This window comes from Geotrypetes seraphini, chromosome 10 (assembly GCF_902459505.1).
Source record: "Geotrypetes seraphini chromosome 10, aGeoSer1.1, whole genome shotgun sequence".
Taxonomy (NCBI): Eukaryota; Metazoa; Chordata; class Amphibia; order Gymnophiona; family Dermophiidae; genus Geotrypetes; species Geotrypetes seraphini.
In genome coordinates this window covers 109,940,454-109,967,361 of record NC_047093.1, presented here as the reverse complement: position 1 = coordinate 109,967,361, position 26,908 = coordinate 109,940,454, and the positions used below count along the sequence as shown (strand labels likewise).

Below are 26,908 nucleotides of genomic sequence, written 5' to 3'. Positions count from 1 at the left end.
ATCCCGGTGATCTACTCCTATTCCTAAACTATCTTGTGCTTACACCTTGTATCTTTTAGTTTTAATGTTTTTAACTCGACTTTCACATCTTACTTCCATTGTTTTATGTATGCCATACTACAATAACTAGCTGTCCTTTATACTAAATAAAATTCAACTTTACCCTTTTCTCTTCAAATTGATTTTTCAAATTGATTTTTGTTTCCCAACACAATCCCTTTCTGAATTTAGACCAACCTATCACTAGATCTTTTTCCCTTCGCTCCTCCAATGGTCTGGCATCTCTCTCCTCTCTTCTTCTTCCCTTCCCTCTCCCACACCCCCATAGTCTGGCATTTCACTCTCTCCTCTCCCTTCCCCCCACTTCCATCAGCATCTGTCCCCTTTCTTTCCCTCCAACCCAATTCTAATCAGTATCCTTTCCCTGCACACCAATTCCATGAGCATCTGCCCCCTTTCTTTCCCTCCAACTCAATTCCATCCAGTATCCTTCCCCCTTATGTTGCTCTCCCCTTTCCCTACACACCAATTTCATCAGCATCTGCCCCCTTTCTTTCCCTCCACCACCCTTCTATGCTCCTCTCTCCCTCCAAACCAGCAATGTCCCACGATGACTGCTTCTGCTGCCTCTGCCTCCAGAAGACGTAAGTGACGTCGGAGGGGGTGGGCTAACAGGCACAGGGAGTTGCGGCAAGGTTCTGCGATGACTACAGCTGCCAGTCCACCCCTTCTGACGTCACTTACGTCTTCCGGAGGCAGAGGCAGCAAATGCAGTCATCATGGGACTTTCCTGCACTTCAGTGCAGCTGCCAACTCTGCTTCAGAATAAGTATGGCGCAGGTGCCATTTAGAGCAGCTCGGAAGGTTCCGGATCCAGTCGGCTGTGTAACCCCCTAGGGCTGGCACCCAGGGCAGTCCGCCACTATATGAGAAGACAAAAAATAATAAAAAGAATGGATAACATAATTGATTTAGACATGTCATACAATTATAACCACAAAAATATGTCATAAAATGTAATTCTAAACTCAAAAGACTCCAGACTAAAAACAGACCACAGAAAGGAAACCAGAAAAGACCAAACCCATAGTACTAAGATTTAAATGCTAAAATCGGACATATCCATTATGAAGAGACGTGTGGATCACTGCTAATTATAACGAGTGAGACCTTAAAATATGAGACCGTAACAAATAGCCAGACCTGGTGGACAGAAGTGATAAATACTGGAGCCAAAACCAGAGCACCATGATGAAATTGAATGGAAATATGAACACCTATTTCTTCTTTTGAGTAAAATTGAGATGCGAATATGTCATAGAAAAGAATAAATAATGTGTAAACTAAAAACCAAGAACAACAGATTGTAACACCGAACTCAGAATTAATGAAATAAAATGCTAAAAGAACTAAAAAAAACCAAAACAAAAAACAACTAAAATAGGGCAAGGGCATATACATACTTAAAATGACAGCTGGTTACAAACAGTATGTGTAGACTATATAGACCTAGACAAGTCAAAAGCAAACGTATGGGAAATGAACAGCTGATAATACAGAGTGTATCTTGAAAACATAAGCTGATAGTAGCTCAAAGACAAGCCGACCAGGTAGATGAAAAGTGAAACCTGGGAAAGATCTAAATTACTGTTCAAATGAGCTTCTAGTAAAACTAAAGAATAAAACCACAGTACTCGGGGAAAGTAAAAAAGGGGGAGTAAAATTGACTTACCAAAAAGGTCTCTGCGCTGATGAGATAAACTCGTAAGCAGAATAAATGTGAACACGCAACAGTGGGGCTATGATATTTGATCCGTTGAAAGAGGCACCAAAAAAGTGTTGGCAGTGGATTGGATGCACACTTATAGGGGGAGGGGCATTGGGCTGTCAAAAAAGGCTGCTTTAATAAATAAATGAAAATACTTGTGAAAAACTAAATAAAAAACCCAAATCATGATAAAATGCCGAACCTGACCGCAAGTGGTAGTGAAAGTAGCATAATAATAATAACTTTATTTTTATATACCGCCATACCACAAACAGTTCTAAGTGGTTTACAAAGGAAGAGACTGTAGCGACATTACAGAGAACTTTCAAAATTACATTGGCATGTTAAGTTTAGTCAGGTTTATCTGAAAGTATTTTGGAAGTACATCAGGTTGAAGCGGGGTCAGAGAAATTTGTCAAAGAGAACACGGGGGAGAACACAGTCTAAAATGTAGAAAAAGTGTCCGGCTCCTGAGGCAGAAAGATACTCTTAGATGACTTACATTTGCATTTCTTTGTCTGCGGAGGGTCTGCAACCTGGCTGACGGAAGTACCAGTTGTGCCGAGCCCCAAAAGCAGGGCTAGCTGAACGTTTAGTCACCTGCTTCAACAGGAGACAAGATAACTTGGACACTGTAGCCCACCCTCCCCCCCAGCTGTGCCCCCCCAGCAAGGACGCTCTAAAAGTGCTAACTTTGTGCAATCCTGACAAGAATCCATATGAGGAGAGCCTAAGGACTCCATCTCAGCAGGTTTCTAGGCAAAATTTGCAGTTTTGAAGAAGCAGGGAACTTTAGAAAAAAAGATCGTTAAAAATCAAAGATGGCTGCTGTCAAAAAATTTGCGCAAAAATCATGATATTTTTCACTCTTCCCAAACTGTAAAAATGGCGATTTTAGGATTTTTCAGGAGGGAGAACACAGGGGAACAACAAGAAACCTTCAAAACACCACTTTTATAAACTTCCACAATGTCTCTCACAGGCTGACAGTCTGTGTATTCACTGTGACCTGACAGATCAGTGCTGCAACCTGCTTTCAGCTCACTCACAGTAGCTGGATGAGAAATTTCACTGCCACAATGCTGGGAATGCTTCTGCAAAGCTGAATTTTGAGCTGCCAGTCAGACTCCCATGTCTGACTACACTTCTACCCTTGCAGACCAACGGATGCGCACGGGATGGTCAGAGGTGCAACAACGCAGCCAGCACCCTGTGAGACTCCGCCAAGCCTCCTAAGGGTACCTAACAGCTGCACTCGACCTCTTATTAACAGGAGGTAAGACTACCTTAGGGACAGCCCTAAGCTCCAGAGAAACTATGCAGGCTGGCTAACAGGTACCCAGAGGGATCGGCCCATCAGGTACAGGTTACTGTGAATGGGCAGACTAGATGGGCTATTTGGCCTTTATCTGCAGTCATGTTTCTATGTGTCTATTAATCTGAGGAAATACTTTTTTACAGATAGGGTGGTAGATGCGTGGAACAGTCTCCCGGAAGAGGTGGTGGAAATGGAGACTGTCTGAATTCAAGTGGGCCTGGGATAGGCACGTGGGATCTCTTGGAGAGAGGAAGAGATAATGGTTACTGCTGATGGGCCATTTGGCCTTTATGTGCAGTCATGTTTCTACAGACCGAAGTCTGTGAATTTTCAAGCAGGCAGAGCTTCAAAAATGCTCCAAGCACTAAATTACCCCAAAAAGGCCCAAAATTACATCAAATTAAAAATAATAAAATGGGGAGAGCAGAACAAACACTCCTGCAGGCATACATGCAGAAGGAAAGAACTGGAAGGTGAAGCTAGAGAGCCCAGTGAAGTACAACAGAGGCAAAGTGAAAAATCCAGAGTGTATTCCTTCTGCAGCAGCATGAGGCTATGGGGAAATAATCCTACTGTCTAGAATGCACTGGAAATATGAGTTTCCAAAGATCCAGAGTAGCTGAAAACAAAACGTGTCTCATTGGATTACTAAAAAGAAAAGCTCTATTAACGGGAATGATGCTGCAAGCCAACTTAGCCAAGAAATCTCAAACAGCCCTTTCATAAGCCCAGTGCTCATTACACAGAAGCAAAGGAGTCAGTTACAACATATGGGCCATGTAGAACCTTCCAGGACTGTAGTCTACAACCGATTCCTAATACACTAAAAGCTCTGCAGCAGATCTCTGGATTCTTCTCTGTTCCACGGCTCCTTCCTATCACAATCCCAATGAATGAATTACCCAGGCAGAAGCAGAGTAACATCAAGCCCTACTTTCATCTTTTCCGAAACTCACAGACAATGCCTCAGCCACTGCTGGGCCTTCATTCCCTGCTTCGGCCGCTTGACCTATCCATGTGGCCCCTCCAGTTATCTTGGGAAGGACTCTGCCGCTGTTCATTGCCTCTTCATGCTGACGACGAAGGTCTCTCTCCTGCGCAAGGTCCCTAGCACCTGGGCTCCCACTTGGAGTGTGGATAGCTGCTTCCTTCGAAACGCCTTGTCGCTCTCTGTATCCCAGTCCACCACTGCGTCCCTTCCACAGCTCTACTACCTCCAAGTGGCATGCATCATGTGGAACTGGAAGCGGGGACAGCACCTACTCTTAGTGCACGAGGTAGCAGTCTCCCATCATTCAGCTAACAAATTCTGAACAATCTGTATCACTGCCAATAGGCTGTGCAGTCTGTTAAGAGACCCGCTTCATGCATCTATGAGCTCGCTGTCACCCTCGCCCCTCCTCCCTGGGACATAACTTCCGGTTTTGGAGGGAAGAGAAGGAAAGCCGGCACGCACACGTTAGAGCCCTGGAGCATGAGTTCGCTACAGGCTAAGGCGTGAAATCTCCAAGCTGGTGAGAGGGTTTAAAAAAAAAATGTTGAGCAGTGGCAGCAGCAGCAGGATTCGCGATCGGATGACAGCCGGGCTGTCATCTAAATTAGCCGGGCAGAGCACCCTGCTAAAAGGCCCTAGGGAGAACACTGAATATGCATATAACTTACATAAATAGAAAGAGCTATACATTTAATATAAATAAATTACTATTGCCACTACTCCCAAATAAAGTGTTCACAAATTTATTGCTTTCAATAAAATACCTATACAACACCTTCTCCACATGCAATTCATACCTTATAAATATATTAAAACATACACAATCTACCCAACCACCTCACTAAAAGTCCATTCATAAAGTGCATCAAAGTCTGTAAAATATACTACAATATCTTCAATCCTGTATTAATTTTCTTTTTTCAATTGTCTTCTTTCTGTTATAGTCCTTCATGCATCATACTCCGTTATTCTTCAAAAATCTGAACAGACACGCCCTACACAGTTCTGTGTTTCACTGTTCGTTTTTAGATTGTTCCCAACGTCAGATATAAATATGTTCTACAATACATGATATATACAGTATTCTCTTATTATCATACTACAAATCACATCACAATACCCCTATCATACCAATACTTCACTATATAAATAACATACCTTGTCATTCATTATATACTGTTTATAGGCCACACATTGTTGAGATAACCCCAAACCAGGACCTTTCTCTGCACTAGCTACACAGGAACTAAAGCAACATACCATCACTTAGTCTACTTCCAGACTTTCCTGCTCTCTGCTGCCATTCCCTGCAGTGCAAGCCCGTGGTTTTAAAGCGGGCCTGCACTGCGGGGAACGGCGGAAGAGATCAGGAGAGTCCGGCGAGCAGGCAAGAGAGATCAGGGATGAGCAGGGCAAGCAGGAGAGCCTACAGTAGCCCCACCCACCGGCCCAGCCCGACACCCTCTGCCGCCTCACCCACAAACAATCCTCCCGTGACCCACAAATAGCAGGAGGGATGCCCACTCCCTCCTGCCACCACCCAACACTGCCCTCCCTACCCGTGTGAATATGGCAGGAGGGATACCAACTCCCTCCCACCACCAACTGAGTCACCCCACATTCGTGGTGCATCATCAGGGAAGCAGGAGGAGGCGAAGGAGCAGGAGGACTTTGCGGTTCCTTCTGCTCCGGAAGACGTCACTAAGAGGACTAAGGAGCAGGAGGGACTAACCACCCCTCCTGTTTCCAACTGTTAGGTACGGGGGGTGGGTCGGGTCAGGACAGGTTGGGCCGGGCCGGTTGGGGTGGTGCAGTGTGCCGGTCGGGGGTGCTGTGGTGTTCCAGTCGGGGGTGGTCCGGGGGGGTGAGTTGCGGGCCGGTCAGGGGATGGTGGCAGGAAGGAGTTGGTATCCCTCCTGCCATATTCGCACAGGTAGGGAGAGCAGCGTCGGGTGGTGGCAGGAGGGAGTTGGCATCCCTCCTGCTTCCAACTGTTAGGTACAGGGGGGTGTCAGGTCAGGACGGGTCAGGCCAGGCCTGACCAGGGGTGAACCGGGCCAGTCAGGGTGGTGCAGTGTGCCGGTCAGAGATGCTGCAGTGTGCCAGTCGGGAGTGGACCAGGCTGGAGGGGTGGGGTAGTAAAACTCCTAGCAGGTGAGGGATAGTAAAACTGCTAGCAGGCTTTTTATCATATTTAAACTGGTATGGTGTTTCCTGCGGACTATTCTTAGGCTCATACCTTTCTTTCTCTACCTCACTGAGGGGTAGTCAGCCATTTCTATATCCCTACTCATCACCTAATCAGCTCTCCTGATCAGGGTCCATGTTCTGTTTTTATTAACCACAGGGACAAAGCTGACCATGGGTTTGTCACAGCTTGCACTGCTCGTAGCATCTGGATGCCCGCCATTGAACCTCTATGATATACACTACAAAAATATATTTTAAAAATACCATGCACTCGCGAGAACCCTGTTTTGCACAGCATTCCTATAGAAACTGCTTAACTAACCCACACTAAACCTTCTTCCTCATTTATTTAAACTATTGGGGCTTTCAATTTAATGCTTTGGCTTTTCCAAAGTATTGTGTTTGAGCTTTCTCAATATTCCTACATTGATGAGGATGAATATGGCCATCTCTTCAGCATATATTGCCTGTGGTAAACAGCCACTGGTTTCTGTCAAGGTGCATTCCACCAGGAATGTTGCATCTTCATGGGCGGGGTCTCAGGCAGTTCCTCCCGCAGAAAATGTAGAGCAGCTACTTGGTCTACTCTGCATACTTTTACCAGATTTTACAAAGTGGATGTGGTGGCTCGAGAGGTTGCTGATTTTGGGTCCTCAGTCTTGCGGGCAGACTCTTTTTTCCCTCCCTAGATGTTAGCCATTGCTTTGGTACATCACCATACATATGGACTCCTGAGTGGATGTAACAGAATGAAAGGTTGGGTTCTTACCTGGATAATCTTTCTGTTAATCCTCTCAGGAGTTCATATATCCAGCCCTCTGTATATGCTGATTTGCCTGCTTTTCTGCCTTGGATGTTTCTAGATTTCCAGGCCTAGAGCTCTTCTCCTGTCAGTCAGTTGGCTGTATGTGAAGAAATCTGGATCTCCTATTGTTAACATAGTAATATAGTAGATGACGGCAGATAAAGACCCGAATGGTCCATCCAGTCTGTCCAACCTGATTCAATTTAAATTTTTTTTAATTTTTTCTTCTTAGCTATTTCTGGGCAAGAATCCAGAGCTCTACCCGGTACTGTGCTTGGGTTCCAACTGCCAAAATCTCCGTCAAAACCTACTCCAGCCCATCTACACCCTCCCAGCCATTGAAGCCCTCTCCAGCCCATCCTCCCCAAAACAGCCATATACAGACACAAACCGTGCAAGTCTGCCCAGTACTGGCCTTAGTTCAATATTTAATATTATTTTCTGATTCTAGATCCTCTGTGTTCATCCCACGCTTCTTTGAACTCAGTCCTTGTTACACACTGCAGATTGGTTCTCTAAAGTTGTTATATATATATATATATATATATATATATATACCTGTTATTCTAATTCTTGTTTCTAAGTTACAGAGCAGAACAGAATTGTGTAGTGTATGTGGGGTCATTTCCCATTCTCCTTCTTTGTATTCTGTTCCAATGGAGCTCAATTGCTTTGGGATATAACTGGAAGGGGACACTGGGCTTCACCTCCATGTGGGAGGTGCTCAAAACTGTACACATTCACACTTCTGCAAGTTGTGGTGAGGTCAAGCCCCGGCCATGCACGCTTGGATCTAGTCCCCACAGAGGGCCAATGTGGTGTGTAGGTTTACCCAAAGAAACAGTCTCTTTCCCTTTTTACACTTTCCAAAATCATAAAGTTTTACTTTCCTTCACAATTCTTTATACAGGGCAACTGGTAACAAAATCCCCTTCACTGTTTTCAACACAGTCCACATTGCCAAAAATACAGCCAACTTTGCAAATCTCCAGCAGTTCAGGATTTCTATATTCTTCAATCAAAAACAAACAACCAATTGGTTTTACAGCGTTTGCCCCTGGGCTGCTGCCTTCTTTCAGTCCCCGCAGCCTTTGTAAATGGGGCCAAAGTTTGCTTCTCTCTGTCCCCAAGCAACTCCAGGTATGATCTGCAGTCAAATTAAGGGACACTCTCTTGTGCCCAGCCCAAAGAGCTCTCACCTTACTGCCTTGACTCTCTCTAGTTGGGCCAGTAGATGTGGGAACAAGCTCCACCCAAATACAGCAAAGGCACCCTGTACACCTCCCGTGTTCCCAATTACTCAGTGTCTCCGGACAGGGACAAATTTTGGCACTTGCAACAGCCTTGGTTTTAAACCTGGCTTCCTCTGCAGTAATATGGGGCTTTTCTCCCCCACTGCACCAAAGCTCATTCACTCACACCTGTCCCCACACTCAAACAATCTCCGTTTCAAATCCCTGTAGCTACAGGATCCTTGCTTCACTCTTAACCAGGAAGATCTCTTATTTAAATGAGGTTTATTCAGCCATGCTCTCATCATACATTCCTTTCCCTGGTTTACAACTATAATCCATGTCATATTCTACGTTATCATTATCAAAACCTTGTTCATTTACCTCCATAGGAGCTACTTCTATGCAATGTGGCTCCCTTCCCCCACTCTGTATAAGCTCTCGTTTTCCACAGCCAGTCTGCTCAAACTTTTCCTCAGAAACCTCCCCTCCCAAGCTAATCTTGCTCTGGGACATAGCCTCTTGCCTTCTCTGGGAGTTGCAGTTGGCAGCCTTACATGAGGCAGGGATATTAGAATGGAAATAGGGTTTTCAAACGTGCCTGGTAGACTTCTTAACTGTGTAGCTCTGCCTTTCCGTTTCTGCTGCCCCTCTGGCTCTTCCTGTTTCTGCAATCCTCCCTCCAGTAATCAGCTGTGGAAGCTTTATTCTTCCCAGGCATTAGCCCTCCTGGATACACATCAACCCTGCTGACTCTACCCCTTTCTTTAACCCTGTGTATGTCAGCTTGTAAAGTTGTAGGTTTAAAAGGAATTTTTACTGCTGCAGTTTTGAATAAGGAATAATAGGGTAGATTAAGGGAATTCTGAGCTGCTGCTCCATTCTGTCCTATTCTCTGCACTTTTAATGTGTAAGCTGTCTGCTTGCCAGACCTTACAGTTTGCTTTCTGGTCCTAGGAATAGGCACTGGTTTGTCAGGAATAGGGTTAGCAGTAGAGTCTCTGAATGAGACAGGGTCCTGCCTGTCACAAAGTCCAGTTTGCAGAAACGGATTGATCACCGTACATTTGGACTCCTGAGAGGATTAACAGACAGAAGATTATCCAGGTAAGAACCTAATCTTTCATTAACACATTAAACAAAACCAGTTAAAATCTCAACATATAGCACCACAGAGAAGCAAAAAGAGGGGCTCAGCAGTCTCACTATGTCACCACTCATCCCCAGAGGAAATAGCAAGGGAGGCTTTGTGGCTCCATCATATCTATAAATGGTGATAGGTTGGGAGTGGTCAACAAAAAAAGAAGAACCCAAACATTCCATAGTGAAAGGAATGAACAGACACAAAGGACACATTTTCTACAACCAGAGGAGGTGGTAGAGGAAATACCAATCTATTTTTTAACCTTTCATCCACCACACTGACTAGTTCACAAGTTTATCTTTCGTTCCCACCATAAAGTATGACTCTTTTCAAACTAGAGTAGATCTGTTTAAATTCAAGCGTAAAGTACAAATTCACCTTCTCTAAAGATGACACTATTAACTCCAACACTGACATTTCGGTTCTAAAGAAAAAATAGAAATTGGTTGTAGAATAGAAGTTACAATATGGTATTATGCTGTTAAGCCTATTCCTAGAATATTGATTTGATTTTTCCTTTTGAGTCTTTATACTCTATGGAATTCTCCCCTTCCAAGTTGTGGTCTGAGAAGATTAAACTTATTTTCTTTGTTAATTAATATGTTAATTAACATTAGTGATGTAATTTCTTATACATGTTTTCTTTCTGTTTTTCTTGAACAAGAGGATTCTTGTGAAGTAATTGAAATTTCAATAAAAAATAAAATTAAAAAAAAGAAAGAAATTGGTTTCACCTGGGAATTGTGACCCACTGATCACCACTTTTTACAAATGTGTCCACGGAGACATTGAACATCTTGAAAAAACTAAACGAGACAAAAGACAAACATAACCTTAATAATTCCAAAATCAATGCTATCCATGAGCTAAGATTGAATCATGATAGCGTCATTAAGCCCACTTATAAAGGAGATGGTATAGTTGTACTTGAAAGGGCCAAATATATCGGTGAAATACAAAGACAAATTAATGATAGGGAATTTTACATCTCTTTAGATACAGATCCCACCACTAGAATTCTCACTGAAATAAAGGAATTAGTCAAGGCAACACATTTAGCAGGGATATTAACACTTAAAAGAAAATTCAGTAACTCCAACAATATATGTTCTTCCTAAAATTTACAAATCATTCACTGATCCATCCGGTAGACTCATTATTTCCGCTAATAGCTCTGTACTAGAGCCCTTATCAGATTTCAGACTACTTTTCTACATCCTTTCGTTCCTAAAATCAACTCATATGTATGTGATTCCTCCAACGTGATTTCAATTCTTGAAGATTTTGATGAGGATCCTGAAGATTTATATCTTGTCACACTGTACACCAGGGGTGTCAAAGTCCCTCCTTGAGGGCCGCAATCCAGTCAGGTTTTCAAGATTTCCCCAATGAATATGCATGAGATCTATTAGAATACAATGAAAGCAGTGAATGCAAATAGATCTCATGCATATTCATTGGGGGCATCCTGAAAACCCGACTGGATTGCAGCCCTCGAGGAGGGACTTTGACACCCCTGCTGTACACCAACATTCCACAGATGGCTGACATTCAAATTATTGAACAAACTTTGCTGACCAGAACTAACAACCTACATTACACTCACAACCATTGCACTAACACAGAACTATTTTTGTTTTGAAGACAAGTACTATCTTCACATCAAGGGAACTGCAATGGGGTCCTTTATGGCTCCTGACATTGCTAATCTTTATGTGGCACAATTCAAAAATATCCAAAAAATCAAGAAAAGGATGCCCAAAATAAATCACAAAAAATTGCACCCTCCAAAATACAGGACAAAAAAGTCACCTTTCTTTACAAAAAGGGAGAAAAGACCTCAGTGTCTAATAGGGGCTCTTTAAGCTTCCCATATAGACAGGCTAGTTTTAAACAGAATTTAATCCTAGCAGACACATCCTTGGTCAGAAAAACTCCCAATTAGTAAGTGAACCTCTATTCTAATTTTCTAATAGTTTTATATATTTTCTTATAGTTTTATATATTTTTTTAAACTTTTCTTCAAACAACAATTGTCAAAAATAGAAGTCACTTATCTGAGCACTTCGATATTCAGGTGTAGTCCTGGAGTAAAGCAAGCAGGAAAAACTGCTCTATGGAAAAAAGCTATCAGTCAAAACATTCTTCCAAAATATCCATATCCAACAGGGGCCCCTGTTTCGCAACAAAATGCTTCGTCAGGGATTTGAGCGATCACACCCGAGTGGAAGCGGGTGTGTGATCGCTCAAATCCCTGACGAAGCATTTTGTTGCGAAACAGGGGCCCCTGTTGGATATGGATATTTTGGAAGAATGTTTTGACTGATAGCTTTTTTCCATAGAGCAGTTTTTCCTGCTTGCTTTACTCCAGGACTACACCTGAATATCGAAGTGCTCAGATAAGTGACTTCTATTTTTGACAATTGTTGTTTGAAGAAAAGTTTAAAAAAATATATAAAACTATAAGAAAATATATAAAACTATTAGAAAATTAGAATAGAGGTTCACTTACTAATTGGGAGTTTTTCTGACCAAGGATGTGTCTGCTAGGATTAAATTCTGTTTAAAACTAGCCTGTCTATATGGGAAGCTTAAAGAGCCCCTATTAGACACTGAGGTCTTTTCTCCCTTTTTGTAAAGAAAGGTGACTTTTTTGTCCTGTATTTTGGAGGGTGCAATTTTTTGTGCACAATTCAAAAAAACATACCTAACAGATCATGAATTCAGAGATGAACTCAGAATCTACAAGAGGTAGATCGACAATATCTTCATATTATGGAGAGGTAGCATAACTCGGTTACACTAATTTTTAATTAACTTAATTCATGTGATCACAATTTTAAATTTTAAATGGAATATCATTTGAAAAGGATATAATTTCTGGACATTCTTATCAAGAAGGGTCGTTACAACTTCCATACCACCATTTACAAAAAAACAACAGATGAAAACAGTTTTCTTCACTACTCTAGTTTCCACCAAACACAACTGAAGAAAAATCTAGCCTACAGCCAATTTTTGAGACTAAGAAGATTATGCTCCCAGCCAACAGAATTTGAATAACAAACTATTGTAATGGCAAATAGATTCACACAGAGAGGGTATCCATCTGAACATATTTGTCATGGATATCATAGTCTAAATTACACCATCGAGAGGTGTAAGAACAGGTAGCAAGCCGAAAATAACACCAGAGTTTTTCTTTGTCCTCAGACATTCCCATTTCTCTCATGAGATTAGGAATATTATTTTATAACATTGGCATATTCTGGAACTATACAAATGATTTAAAGGTATAAAACCAATTTCCAAACAACTGCCAACCAGTCCAGGTCTGGCTGTCCAAGTAAGTTGACCGCCAGAGCAGACCACAAGATGCTAAAAGAAGTCTCCAAAAACCCTAGAATGTCATCACAGGACCTACGGCAGGCTCTTACTGCTGTTGATGTGAAAGTGCATACCTCTACAATCAAAAACAGACTGCACAAATTTAACTTGCATGGGAAGTTTGCCAGAGAGAACGTAAACAAACACCAGGACTTCTGGAATAGTGTTTTATGGACAGATGAGTCTAAAATTAAATTATTTGGACACCAGAAAAGAGGACATGTTTGGCGTACAGCACTCCAGGAAAAGAATCTCATACCAACTGTGAAGCATGGAGGTGGAAGTGTCATGGTTTGGGGATGCTTTGCTGCAGCAGGACATGGCCAGCTCACCATCATAGAATCCACTATGAATTCTACCGTGTATCAGAGGGTGCTTGAGGAACATGTGAAACCATCTGTAAGAAAATTAAAGCTGAAGCGGAACTGGACCCTGCAAAACAACAATGACCCAAAACATATCAGTAAATCCACCAAGGACTGGCTGAAAACTAAGAAATGGAGAGTCCTTGAGTGACCGAGTCAAAACACTGATCTTAATCCCATTGAGATGCTATGGGGTGTTTTGAAACGGGCTGTACATGCAAGGAACTCCTCAAACATCTCACAGCTGAAAGAATTCTGCATTGAGGAGTGGGCCAAACTTTCCTCAGACTGATGTCAAAGACTGATAGATGGCTTCAAGAAGCGTCTCATGAAGCATCTCAAGAAGCATTTCAGCCAAAGGGGGTAACACTAGCTATTAGGGTGTAGGGTGTCTTAATTTATTCCTCAGTTAGAATACACATTTTTGTGGATATCTTTTGTTTCATGAGTAAATCAAGGACCTGGGTAGTGGGCAATTGGCAACGCCATCACGATTTGATACGGAATTTCCTGGCCAAACACAACACACCTGTAATTCCTCAGGCTCCCTATTCTCCTGATATGGCTCCGTGTGACTTCTGGCTTTTCTCCAAGCTGAAAATGCCCCTGAAAGGGACCAGATTTTAGTCAAGAGAAGACATCATGCAAGAATGTGACAGACCAGTTGCGAGCAATCTGAAAAGAAGTGTTTCAGCACTGTTTCCAGCACAGTGGTAGAACCGTTGGAAGAAGTTTGTGGCAGCCCAAAGGGACTATGTTGAAGGAGATTAGTATAAGATTGTTGCAATTCTGGAGGCCACATTACAGTAAAGATGTGCGCAGAATTGAATCGGTTCAGCGGATGGCCACCAGGATGATCTCGGGGCTCAAGGGTCTCTCGTATGAAGAGAGACTGAACAAATTGCAGCTCTACACTCTCGAGGAACTTAGGGGGAGGGGAGACATGATCGAAACATTTAAGTACCTCACGGGACGTGTCGAAGTGGAAGATATTTTCTTTCTCAAGGGACTCTCGGCCACAAGAGGGCACCCGCTCAAACTCAGGGGCGGAAAATTTCATGGCGACACCAGAAAGTATTTCTTCACAGAGAGAGTGGTTGATCATTGGAACAAGCTTCCAGTGCAGGTGATCGAGGCAGACAGCGTGCCAGACTTTAAGAATAAATGGGATACCCATGTGGGATCCCTACAAGGATCAAGATAAGAAAATTGGGTCATTAGGGCATAGACAGGGGGTGGGTAAGCAGAGTGGGCAGACTTGATGGGCTGTAGCCCTTTTCTGCCGTCATCTTCTATGTTTCTATGTTTCTATGTAATGCGAGTATTTTGAACATTTCTTAAGAAAGAACTGAATATTTCATGTGGTGTCCTAATTTTTTTCACATGGTGACTACTTTGGTTTTATCTTATTTATGCATTTTTTGTATTACCCATTATTAAATGTCATTGTTTTACAATTTACGTCATTTCATATATATTGTTTATAACCTTTTGTTTTGGCATTCAACATCATATTATTCATTTTAGATTGTGTTACAGTGCTTCATGACAAAATGTTATTGTTTCATATTTTATGTATTTTCATTGGTTTTTATTTTTTAGTCTTTGACATGTCTTTCATTCATCAAGTTACCCCATAGTGGTCCACATTGTTTTGTCTTCAGATTTTGGGTTATTTCAATGCTCTTTCATTTTTCTGATTTTTTTGTTACTGTATAACTCAAAGGTCATTTTTATGTGTTGTTTCTTTCTATATGCTCCACTTCATCACTACTCCTGCTCACTCATTATGCAAACACTTTTTATGTGCACTACCTCATTGCTCATTCTTACATACACTACATCAGGGGTGTCCAACCTTTTGGCTTCCCTGGGCCGCATTGACCAAAAAAAATGTTTCTGGGGCCGCACACATGCGCAAACTCTGCAGCAAGACAGAGGAGGGAGACGGCAAGACCGTAAACACCCGGCGGCAGCAGAGGAAAATACTGCTTCGCCCTCAACCAGGGCCACACAAAATACTTCACAGGGCCGCATGCAGCCCTCGGGCCACAGGTTGGACACCCCTGCACTACACACATTACATCCATATATGTAAATCCTTATGGCACACATGCCTCTATTATTTTTCACATACACACAGTATTTCATTTATTTCCCACTTGTACACATTCTCAGCACTACTCAGGGATCTTTCACACTATTCACTTCCAGTGCTCTTTTTCTGTATTCAGCATTGCCATCTTAACATTTTTCTCTTCAGTTTCTCATCTCTCGCGGCATATCCCATTTTCGCAGCATATCCCATTTTTCTCCATCACATTGTCTACTAGACTAGCCTTGCGCCCACACATCAAGTCACGTCAACACCTTACCTATGACGTCATTAATCAGTGCCTTTATATTCCTGCTTTTCTGCGGCGTTCTTTTTCACCATTGCAGCTGCCTGAGGACTGTTTTCCTGTGCTGCTCTCGAACCAGTAAGTCTGCTCTTTTTTGCACCATTTAGTTTAAGCAATTATGTTAACAACCGTTCCACTCCGCGTCGCTTCGGTACCGTAACAGCCATTTGAGGAGTTTTACTATGTTGTTCTTGGACTAGTAAGGTTGGCCTTCTTTTTGGTTATTTTAGATTTATTCTCAAAGTCATCTTCGTGTTGTCCAGTGCTAGCTCATTAAATGTTCCTTTATTTTTATAATTCTTGTTTTAAAATTCTAGATTCTAACATTATGATTGCTTATCTTTTAGCCTCTCCCTTAGCTTGGCTTCTGCTGCAATGTTTGGATGTTTATTTTTTTTGACGTCCACAGAAAAGTTCTATTGTCATAATCGATTACTTTCTATACATAAGTCTCTTAACCATAAGATCAGTTCTGTTTTAATTTGTATTATTTATTCTTCTGTTTAAATTTTTATCTCGTATCCTAACGGCGTGGTTTTCGTGTTGCCACGGCTTAATGGATAGTGTTTTGTATTTATTAAAGCTTTTCGCCTTCTATCTTAAATGAACATTGCACATGCAAACGACTTAATACCGCTAGCTCCTTCCCACTTCCTAATTACTTCCCGATTCCCCAAAGCAACCTCATCTACTCTTTATCTCATTTAGAAATTACCAGATATCTTCTTCATGTAATACATTTTTTTTTTGTAATTCTTTTGTAATCCGCCTTGAACCACAAGGCAGTGGCAGAATAGAAATCTCTAATGTAATGTAATATTTATAACCCATTGTATCATTGTTATGGTTTTAATTAGTCTCTCTCTTTATAAAATTACCTTACCCCCTTTTTTTTTACTTATGTTGGCACGGTTCCTATTTATAATTTCCATTTTTATAGAACTGTTTGTTTAAATATGCAGATGTTAATTTTTAACAGTTTTAGGTTTTTAAATAGGTTTAGTCATCACCATTAGTATTATTTTAACTAATTAGGGGGGGGGTTAACCTATTACTCTTTTATTTTTCAATTTTTTGTTTTAATAGATTTTTTTTTTTATTATTTTAAGGTTGGTTCTATCTCTTTAGACTTTTTCCACATTTGCTCATCCCCTTGGTATGTACTATACCATCCATCATTTAATAATTCTCCATCTCATATACATATATGTCCTCGTGTTGCACTTTTACCTAGAATAGCTCACTATTATGTCTCCACAGTACTTATTTATTTCATTCTGGAATTTTACACAATTTTCATTATTTTCATTTCTTGAATTCACTTCTTTCCTCTCTTCTTGATGTATCCATATCTCTCCTTCACGTCACACTTTAGTCACACAATTCACAATGTAAATCAGAGTATGTCAATCTCATTTCTCACTATTTTATTGTTCTCCACCTTCACTTTAATTTACATTTATATATTCACATATTTTAATATGTACTATTCAATTTTTCTCACACACATGTTCACACTTTTTAGGATCCTTGAAGAAGGTGTCTTAGTCGAAACATGGACCGTTTTGGGTCCGCACCTTATCATACATATATGGATTTCACTCTGTGAATATAACATTGCAACATTTGATAGACTCAGTAAATGATTGTATCAGGAACATCTTTTCCACAGTTCTTTTTTGTTGATAGGTTGGGACTGCCACTCCCCTCTTGTATTTCTGAGACATGACAGTTAGTGGCACCAATTTGAGCTGGAAATGCAGCACCATGAGCATTAGCATAGAGTTTCTTTTGTGTGACAGCATTACCACAGTGTTTCTCAACCAGCCAAGTCAGGTTTTCAGGATATTTACAATGAAGATGCATGAGATAGTTTACAGAGGCATTATATGAAAATCTGTCTCATTCATATTCACTGTGGATATCCCAAAAATTCAACTGGAAAAGTGTGCCTAGCGCTGCTTTACCAGAAATGGAGATCTCACTAGTCCTGAGCATTTTTTTTTTCAAGCAGGCTAGATACTTTGAAAATTAACATAAAACCCTGCAAAAAGGCAATCAAAATCTATATGGAAAACTTAGCAAACCATAATAGCCTTAACCCACCAATAAAGGCAGAACCTAGAGCATACCTGCTGTTGGGGAACTGGAACAAGATGGACTGTTACAGATTCCTACACATTGCCTTAACCTCAGCGGCAAATGCAGAACGACTCTCACCTGATACAAAACAGGGAACCACACAAAACAAAACATGGAAACAAAAACTGAAAGCAGAGATACTAGACTCTGTGTGTTATGAAACATCAGAGAAATAGAAATAAATGTATATCCTCTTGTACATGGTGCAAAATAAAGCCAACAGATGTAAATTCTCAACACTGACATAATCAGTAAACTGAAAATAAAATCATTTCCCTACCTTTATTGTGAGGTGATTTTATTCTAATCATGTTCTGCTTTCCCTCATCTGTGCTCTTAACTCTGTTTCTAGGCCTCCTTTCCATCTGCTATTTCTTTTCTCACATTCTTTCTTCTTCAGTGCGAGATATAGGGCAGGAAGTGATCTTCCACATTCAGCTTTCTTCAATTTTTTTGTCTCCTTCTCAAATCTAACTAGCTTTCCCTCTCCCCCTTCCCTTTCCCTTCATGTTCAGTACATCTCCCCTTTTTCTCCTCCCACTTCATATGCATTCTTTCTTCCTCTCTCTCCCCTCCCATTCTATCCATATGCATTTCTCCCTATCACTTCTCTTCCATCTTTATGCAGCCTTTCCCACTCTCCCTCCCATCCCATCCAATTGTAGCTTTTCCCCTGTCCCCTTTACCCTTTCTGTCCAAGTGCAGCATTCCCTTCCTGCCCCAGTTCTCTCTTGCATGTCCCACATCTTCCCTTCCCTTTGACAACATCCCCCCCTCCCCGGCCCTACAAAATTGCCTGATTGACAGTACTGCTTATGTTAGGATCTCTCTGGCAACTCTACAACTTTATTCCCTTTGCTATTTCCTGCCTATGAGGCAACAGGAAATTGACAGAGGAAAAGGATCCCAGAGCTGACCAGAGAGCCTGATGAAAGCAGTGCTGGTGGTTGGCAAACACTTCTGTAGCGCCCATGTAGTTGGGAGAAGAACGGATAAAGGGAAAGGAAGATGCAGGATATGCAGGAGGGAATGGGAGAGGTAAAGATGGTTGTAAAGAGATGTCAAGGCAAATTTTTGAGGTAGGTAGCAGAAGCATAATAAAGTGGCCCTTTTACTGAAGCTGCTTTATTCTTGGTTTCTTGCAGAAAGTGCTTTCAGCCGGAAAGTAGAAGTTAAAGCACAGATGAAATTTGAAGACACCAATAACAACTCCCAGCACTCCAGTGGTGAGTATGTTGCATTATGCATATACACAATCGAGTCACATTATTATTATCACCCGCAAACAATTCTGGTGGTGTGATATGTCCCGTTGAAAGATACCATTGGTCATAGGGAAGATTGCCAACATGTACGGATGTACTTGATCAGCAAGGATGGAGAGATACCCATATCATAAGAACATAAGAATAATCTTACTGGGTCAGACCAATGGTCCATCTACCCTAGTAGCCTGTCCTCACAGTGGCCAATCCAGGTCACTAGTACCAGTCAAAAACCCAAATAGTAGCAATATTCTATGCTACCGATCCAGGATAAGCAGTGGCTTCCCCTATTTCTGTCTCAATAACAGTCTATGGATTTTTCCTCCAGGAAATTGTCCAAAACTTTTTTAAAATTAGCTATGTTAACTGCTGTTACCACAACCTCTGGCAATGAATGAAAAAATATTTCCTCCTATTGGTTTGAAAAGTATTTCCCTGTAACTTCATTGAGTGTCCCCTAGTCTTTCTAATTTTTGACAGAGTAAAAAAATCGATCCACTTGTACCCGTTCTACACCACTCAGGATTTTGTAGATTTCAATCATATCTTCCCTCATCCGTCTTCCCTCACAGTTGTTTTGGACACACATCTAGAAGCCCCTTGGTTTGTTTGGATGGTGAGTTGTTCCACGGTAGCGTGCCTATTGATCCATACCAGCCTGCATAGCCAATGTTCACCTCTCACATCAATGGCTCATGCTGCCCCACAGTTGCCATGTCAGCTTATTTCATCCACTCACGGTATACTTTATCTACAGCAGTCCATGAAGTCCACCATTTCCAAAATGCTATCGCCCTTGGCCCAGAAGCCGATGATCCTGATTTTTTCAATGTCTGATAAATTACACTTTCTTCCCCATGACAACCATGATTGCTGTATTGGAAACTTGCTGACATCACACCTTATATTCCCACAAAGTCTGTGCTTGCCACATGCATTCATTTATTGACTGTGCGCCCCTGATGTTAGAGTTAGATGGTATACATAATAATGTGACTAAGCTGTGCATTTGATATAGGATATTTGTATTTATAGTCCCCAGTATTCAAAAGCACTTATTCATAAAGCTGAAATATCTGTATGGATAAGTGACTGAATGAATATCTTGGGGGAATTCCACACCAAAACTTGAAAATTCTATACACAATATTTGAAAATTCAGCAAAATTCAGCATGCTTTATTTATAATTTTCTTGTGCCGAATTCCCCCATTATAAGGGTTGGCTTCTCTGTCCAGGCATAAAATATCCCAGCGCCAGTATCTTAGCTTGTATCCCTTCTCCTGATAAATTCAATCCTCAGCTTTCTCTACCCCTTCTTCAGGGTGAATACCTTCAGTTTTTTTCCCCTCCTCTACCCTCTCGCACAGACATGAGCAAACTACGGCCCATGAGCCATATCCGGCCCATTTAGTTTGCCTAGGTCTGTGATAGATAAAAATATTGGTTGGCCCATGGCGCTAGTGGCCAACTGATATTCACCGCCGCCACTCTGAAAGGTAATAGACACTCCTCATCACAGCCGCCTCGTGAACCACCCTACCTTGTTCATTGATTCCTGCCATCCCTTCCATTATTTCAATTAGATTGCAACGATGTCCCTTTGAAATACATTCCTCCCTTTTTACATGATGACGTATCTGTGAGGCGAGCACTTGGAAATGACGGGATGCACTGAAAGATGCATACTGGTTATCAGGCGGTTGCATATTTGGTGGTGTTGTGTGACGGCTATCACGGTATCGGCTGTGATGGGGCTGAAGCGGGCTGTTGCAGCTAGGGAGCCTCCACAGTTGAGAGTGGTGGCTTTGGCATTGTTGCTGCTGCTCTTCGTTCTCTGCAGCCGCAAGTACTGGCTGCAGTAGTGTCGACAGTGAAAAACATTCCTGTCATTTTTACCCAAGTCAGAAAGAACATTGATTACATTTCATTGAGTTCCTCTACCGGGGAGGGGAAGTTTACAGTCACTCTGGGGTAGTGGAGAAGAGACTTTGGCAGGCTAAGTGTTAAAAAAAACATAGGGAAAACCAATATTTGAGATGTATGAATTTTCGGGGCTTTCTTGTTTTGAATGGGATACTTATTAAGAGAAGTTTGCGCTGTTCCTTGTTGATGATTTTCTCTGAATGGGTTAGTTTTGCGCATACTGTGACAGAAATGAATTTCACTCTTGAGCCAAAGCATATGACTTCAAGACTGTCAGACAAATTTACTGCTAACTTATCGCCGTAGAATGTTTTGTAGGTGAAGGTGTTTTATGCATAAGTTAGAAACTAGGTAGGCTGTATAAATTGCTAGTGAAAGCTGCGAACTTGGTGGTTGTGGCTGGGAATTTGAAGAGCCCTCTGTCCTCCACCTTTTTTTCCCCTTTCATTTTCTTAGAAACCCCTCCCCCCCGCTCTTGGTCTGGCCCCTCTGTCAAATTTAAGAACCCATTGTAGCCCACTGGTCAAAAAGTTTGGCCCCCCTGCTCTAGCAGCACTCTGCTTTCTAGAGTTTTACATAAGAACATAAGCAATGCCTCTGCTGGGTCAGACCTGAGGTCCATTGTGCCCAGCAGTCCGCTCACACGGCGGCCCAACAGGTCCAGGACCTGTGCAGTAATCCTCTATATACTATACCCCTCTATCCCCTTTTCCAGCAGGAAATTGTCCAATCTTTTCTTGAACCCCAGTACAGTGGTGCCTCGCATAACGGACGCCTCGCACAGCGAACGCTGCGCACAACGAACTTCAGGTCTTGCTTCCCACAACGAACTTCGTTTCACACAACGAAGTCGCCCGAGCTGCATCGCTTAACTGCCCTCTCTCCGCCTGGCTCCCTGTGCAGTGGCGCTACATATTTTAAACCCCCCTGCCGCCGCTGCTGCATATTTTTTAACCTCCCCCCGCCACCGCATATTTTTAAACCTCCCCCCGCCGCCACATATTTTTTTAAAAAAGCCACCACTGCTGCAACTTTCTCACCCGCTCACTCGAACTGGTGGTCTAGCAAATTTCCCAGCCAGAAGCGCAGACAGAGATCAAGAGCAAGCCTTCTGTGCTACTGCCTGGGCCTGCGCTGATCTCTGAATGGCTGCAGTCAGCTCTTGCGGGACTCACAAGAACTAACTGCAGCCATTCGGAGATCGGCATGGGCCCACACAGGCGTGCAGAGGAATTGCTCCTGATCTCTGCGCTTCTGGCCTGTACGCCACTGGCTGGGAAAGATGGGAGGAATTAAAAAAGGTACTGGGGAGTATGTGGGGGGTGATTATAATACACAGCAAGGATCAACAAAACCCCTGTCTCCCCTCCCCTTCACATATATCCCCTCTATATCATGCTAACAACTCTAACAAGATAAATTTATCTTTTTTTATGTCATCTTAGCATATTTTATGCTACAGAACAAATTATTTTTTTTAACATGTATTGTTATGGGAAAACGCGTTTCACATAACGAAATTTTCGCATAACAAACTTGCTCCTGGAATGAATTAAGTTCGTTGTGTGAGGCACCACTGTACTGTACTCTGCCCTATTATGCCCTCTGGAAGCGCATTCCAGGTGTCCACCACACGTTGGGTAAAGAAGAACTTCCTAGCATTCGTTTTGAATCTGTCCCCTTTCAACTTTTCCGAATGCCCTCTTGTTCTTTTATTTTTCGAAAGTTTGAAGAATCTGTCCCTCTCTACTCTCTCTATGCCCTTCATGATCTTGTAAGTCTCTATCATATCCCCTCTAAGTCTCCTCTTCTCCAGGGAAAAGAGTCCCAGTTTTCCCAATCTCTCAGTGTATGAAAGGTTTTCTAAACCTTTTATCAGACATGTCACTCTCCTCTGAACTCTCTCGAGTATCGCCATATCCTTCTTAAGGTACGGAGACCAATATTGGACGCAGTACTCCAGATGCGGACGCACCATCACCCGATACAATGGCAGGATAACTTCTTTCGTTCTGGTGGTAATACCCTTCTTGATTATGCCTAGCATTCTGTTTGCCTTCTTAGCGGCCGCTGCGCACTGTGCCGTTGGCTTCATTGTCATGTCCACCATTACCCCCAAGTCCCTTTCTTGGGTACTCTCATTCAATAACATCCCTCCCATTCAATAACATCCCTTCCATTGTATAGTTGTACCTCGGGTTTCTGTTTTCCACATGTAATACTTTACATTTCTCAACGTTGAACTTCATCTGCCATCTCGTCGCCCATTCCCCTAGTTTGTTCAAGTCCCTCTGCAATTCTTCGCAGTCCTATTTAGTCCGAGCTCCACTTAGCCTTCACTGTCCTCCCTGTGCTGTCTTCCTAATTCCTGTCTTCCTAATTCCTTGTTCTGTTCACCACCAAGGTCTGTTTCCTCTTCTCCCAGGACAAACTCTCACCTTAATTTTTGTCTACCCTAATCCATACAGCACATGCATATCATCCACCTTTTTATCAGACCTCTCTCCGGCCACATTCCACACACACTATATCCACCTTTCTCCAGCCCCACCCCACATTACACACACACATATACACACACAATATCCACCTTTCTCCAGTCCCCCCTACTTTATACACACACACACACACACACACACACATGACACATATACACACACACGACACATATGGACACACACAATATCGACCTTTTTCCATTCCCACCCCACATTACACACACACAAAATAGTCACCTTTCTCCAGCCCCATCTCACATTACACACACACACCCCTCCCCTTCTCATTACACACACAATTCCATCCACCCCTCCCCTTCTCATTACACACACAAGCCCATCCACCTTCCTGCAACCTTTCTCCCCCTTTCCATTGCACATACATGCACACCTCATCCAGTTTTTATTTAAGCCTCCCTAATACATTCCACCCATCTTTCTCCAGTCCTCTACATTCCATCTATATTTTTTCCATGCACACACACACACAAGAGGATATACACAGCATACCGGAACCCATCAGGCTATATGCTGGAAACGAAGACTGGAAACTGACAGGGTTGACAGTCAGTCTAGAAGAGGTATGCAGGCAGATCGATAGGCTTAAGAACAATAAATCCCCAGGACTGGATGGCATCCATCCGAGGGTCATCAAGAAACTGAAAGGGACTATAGCTGAACTGCTTCAGCTAATAGCCAATCTGTCGATTAAATCAGGAAAGATTCTGGAAGACTGGAAGGTGTTGAATGTTACACCGATATTCAAAAAAGGTTCGAGAGGAGATTCGGGAAACTACAGACCAGTGAGTCTGACCAGGATAGATGTAAATAAACTCTATCGCCCACCCACCCCCTGGAGCAATTCCTCCGAACTTGTTTACGAGACCATATCTAACGCATTCCTTAAGTTCCAAAGACTATTGATCATCGGAGATATCAATCTCCACCTTGATGACACCTCCAGCAAAGATGCATCCGATTTCAATAATTTCCTCATCTCTCTCGGCCTCTCCCTCCCTGCCCCCTCTCCAACCCATGAAAAAGGCCACACACTAGACCTCATCAGCTTCCTCGATCTCACGGATTACAAAACTTCAACCGATGACATCCGTTGGGACCACGTTCCCTGGTCCGACCACTACCTAGGAACCTTCTGTCTCCCCATCTTCATGTCTCACCTTGGAACCTCTCCTCAGCCCTCTAAGTCCATTACTTTCCGCAAGAAAATTTCAAGTGATCAGTTCTGGTCCAAATTTCTTGACACTCTCTCATCCAATCCTAAGCCATCAGATTCTGCAACCAACTGGCACAATTGGACCACTCTCTCAGAATCCACCTACCAATCTCTCGCCCCGCTGTCCACCAAAACCATCTCCTACTCCCGTAAGGCCCCCTGGTACCTCCCACAACACAGGATGCTAAAACAAAAATGTCGATCCCTGGAACGCATCTGGAAAAAATCTAAATCCCCCGCAGATAAACAAATCTGGAGAGTCAACATTAAACTCTACAACAATACACTCAAAAGAGCTAGGAAAAATTTCTATGGTGACAAGATCTCCAGTTCAAAAAACCAGAACAGTATGCTGTTTAATATCTGGCGCTCCTTAACTCCCAACACCAACCCTTCTATACCTCCCTCCTCCCCATCAGTGGACCTACTAGCAAACTTTTTCAATGAAAAGGTCACCGCCTTGAGAAGCTCCTTCCCTCCCGTAGTCTCCTACAATCCTCTGGTGCCCGCCTCCCCCGATCCTACTACAAAGGTCCCCACCCCCGTCCCAGTCAACAGATCCTGGACTACCTTTGAGCAAGTATCCGATTCGCAGGTCCTCAAACTCTGCCTGAAACTGAAATCCTGTAACTGCACCTTGGATCCATTCCCATCCTATCTATTTGAGAAAATACCCACACAGGCCATCTCTTCTCTCACCATACTCATAAATTCTGCCCTATCATCGGGCCTCTTCTCCCCTGAAATGGGACGCATTGCACTGACCCCTCTACTGAAGAAAGCTGACCTAGACCCCTCCTCCCCATCCAATTATCGCCCAATAGCAAACATTCCGCTCCTAACCAAATTGCTAGAGTCCATCGTCTCCTCCCAACTCTCAGCCTACCTGGAAAGATTCTCTGTCCTCCTACCCTATCAATACGGCTTCAGACCCAACTTCAGTACCGAAACCCTCCTGGCCTCCCTAATCTCGAAGATCCAACAATTTCACTCTCACAAAAAATTTGCCGTTCTCCTTCAATTCGACCTCTCTGCTGCCTTTGATGTTGTCCACCATGACATTCTAATCTTCCTACTCTCCGAGATAGGCATTAGTTCTACAGTCCTTGACTGGTTCTCGAACTTCTTACGTTCTCGCTCTTACACCGTCACCAAACATGGTTCCTCTTCCTCCCCATGGAAACCGACTTGTGGAGTCCCACAAGGCTCCCCCCTTTCTCCCATCCTCTTCAACATTTATATGTCCTCCCTGAATCTTCTCCACCTATCCCCCCTAGAAACACTCTACACTTACGCCGACGATATCCTGGTCCTCATCGAGACCGACGCGAACCTCACCAATCTCGCAGCTAACATTTCTTCTTGCATAACCAAACTTCAATCCTGGGCTCACACTGTACAAATGAAATTGAACGAGTCCAAAACTAAACTACTTTGGCTCGGCCCTAAACTTGATCAATTACCCACTTCCATCCCACTGCCCACAGGCTCCTCTCTACAGCTGGAATTCTCTAGCAAAGTTCTGGGCATCACCATAGATTCATCATTATCCTTCAACGACCACCTCAACTCCCTGATAAAAAAATGCTTTTGCAGCCTTCACATGCTGAGGAAAGTGAGATCCTGCTTCCACCAAAAACACTTTGCCGTCCTCGTACAATCCATTATCCTCTCCAGATTGGATTATTGCAATTCCATTTACCTAAGCTTAACAAAGAAAAGCCTCCACAGACTCCAACTAATCCAGAACACCGCGGCCAAACTTATCTTCTCAAAAAGTAAATTTGACCATGTCACACCGCTCCTATCCAAACTCCACTGGCTTCCCGTTATTTCCAGGGTCTACTTTAAATGTGCCTGCCTAACCTTCAAGATCCTCCACGGTATCCTTCCTCCTTTTATCCCTCTATCCTGGAATTCCTCAAATCCAACCTCCACTAGATCCACTCAAAAATTAAAACTATCCTACCCCTCCTTAAAAGGCATCTCCCTTGTTGGTAAACTTGGCTCTTCCCTCCCTTTCAGAATCACTCAGCTCTGGAACAGTCTCCCTTCCCCTCTCCGCAATTTGAGCCCCCTTCTACCATTCCGTAAGCATCTGAAGACCTGGCTCTTCTCCAGAACGTAACCCCGTCCCGCTCCTGGCACTCTCACACCAACCTCTCTTCTCTCATACTTATATAATTCCACTGGAGTTCCGTTCCTTCCCTAACCATGTAAACCGTGTCGAGCTCCATCT

General features: G+C 42.8%; 1 protein-coding gene across 8 annotated transcripts in view; it reads left to right on the top strand.

Annotated features, from left to right (window-relative positions):
* ZNF618 (zinc finger protein 618) overlaps positions 1–26,908 on the top strand; it is a 771,796-nt gene that overhangs the window by 606,310 nt on the left and 138,578 nt on the right. For all 8 annotated transcript variants that reach the window (XM_033960461.1, XM_033960460.1, XM_033960462.1 and 5 more), the window contains one exon: positions 18,893–18,973. In XM_033960461.1, coding sequence (XP_033816352.1) covers positions 18,893–18,973 — 81 coding nt within the window. The remainder of the gene's footprint in view (positions 1–18,892; positions 18,974–26,908) is intronic.